At 37.1% G+C, this 1,058-nt stretch overlaps 1 protein-coding gene across 2 annotated transcripts in view; it reads right to left on the reverse strand.

The window, feature by feature from the left end:
- LOC106868120 (uncharacterized) overlaps positions 1-1,058 on the reverse strand; it is a 46,005-nt gene that overhangs the window by 6,342 nt on the left and 38,605 nt on the right. For both annotated transcript variants that reach the window (XM_014913252.2, XM_052978572.1), the window contains exon 15: positions 584-686. In XM_014913252.2, coding sequence (XP_014768738.1) covers positions 584-686 — 103 coding nt within the window. The remainder of the gene's footprint in view (positions 1-583; positions 687-1,058) is intronic.

The raw sequence follows: 1,058 nt of genomic DNA on the forward strand, positions 1-1,058 counted from the left end.
TAGAGTTACTACCTACTCCTTTTCTACATACTGAGCAGGGCCATCTACCTGAAGGGGTTTGTGTTTTATCTACCTTCCTACTTATTAGGATTTTGGTTTTAGCTAGGTTGACTCTAAGGCCCTTCAATTCTAGACCTTGCTTCCACACCTGAAACTTCTCCTCTAGTTCTGATAGTGACTCCGCAATGTGTTTGTGTGTCTGTGTTTGTCCCCCCAACATCGCTTGACAACCGATATTGGTGTGTTTACGTCTCCATAACTTAGCGGTTTGGCAAAAGATACCGATAGAATAAGTACTAGGCTTCCAAAGAATAAGTCCTGGGGTCAATTTGCTTGACTAAAGGTGGTGCTGCAGCATGGCCACAGTTAAAAGACTGAAACAAATAACAGAGTAAAAGAGTAAATCAACATTACTATTTTTTGTAATAAATTTCAATGATTTATTAAAATTTCTCACAATATTATTCAAATTAGTTTTTTTTATATTTAAACGCAAAAAAGCAACAAAAATAATACATGAAAAGATATATTTCAATAGAATTTCATGAATAATAGAAACATTGTCTGAAAATTCCAGCTGTACCTGTCCTGGCCATGTAATATAACGATCAACTTCATTTGAAATGGATAAGGAATCAATAGGACAGTTTTCATTCATATAATCAATAGCCTTCTGACGTGACCACCTGAAGATAGATAAATATTTGTAAATCATTCACAAAAATTATGACTTAAAAGACATTTTTGTATATTTAAACATACAAAAATCTATAAATGCAAGTGTACACATGCTCTTTCTCATATATGCATATATATATATCATCATCATCATCATCGTTTAACGTCCGCTTTCCATGCTAGTATGGGTTGGACGATTTGACTGAGGACTGGTGAAACCGGATGGCAACACCAGGCTCCAATCTAATTTGGCAGAGTTTCTACAGCTGGATGCCCTTCCTAACGCCAACCACTCAGAGAGTGTAGTGGGTGCTTTTACGTGTCACCCGCACGAAAACGGCCACGCTCGAAATGGTGTCTTTTATGTGCCACCCGCACAA

The sequence above is a fragment of the Octopus bimaculoides genome, chromosome 2, assembly GCF_001194135.2.
Source record: "Octopus bimaculoides isolate UCB-OBI-ISO-001 chromosome 2, ASM119413v2, whole genome shotgun sequence".
NCBI lineage: Eukaryota > Metazoa > Mollusca > Cephalopoda > Octopoda > Octopodidae > Octopus > Octopus bimaculoides.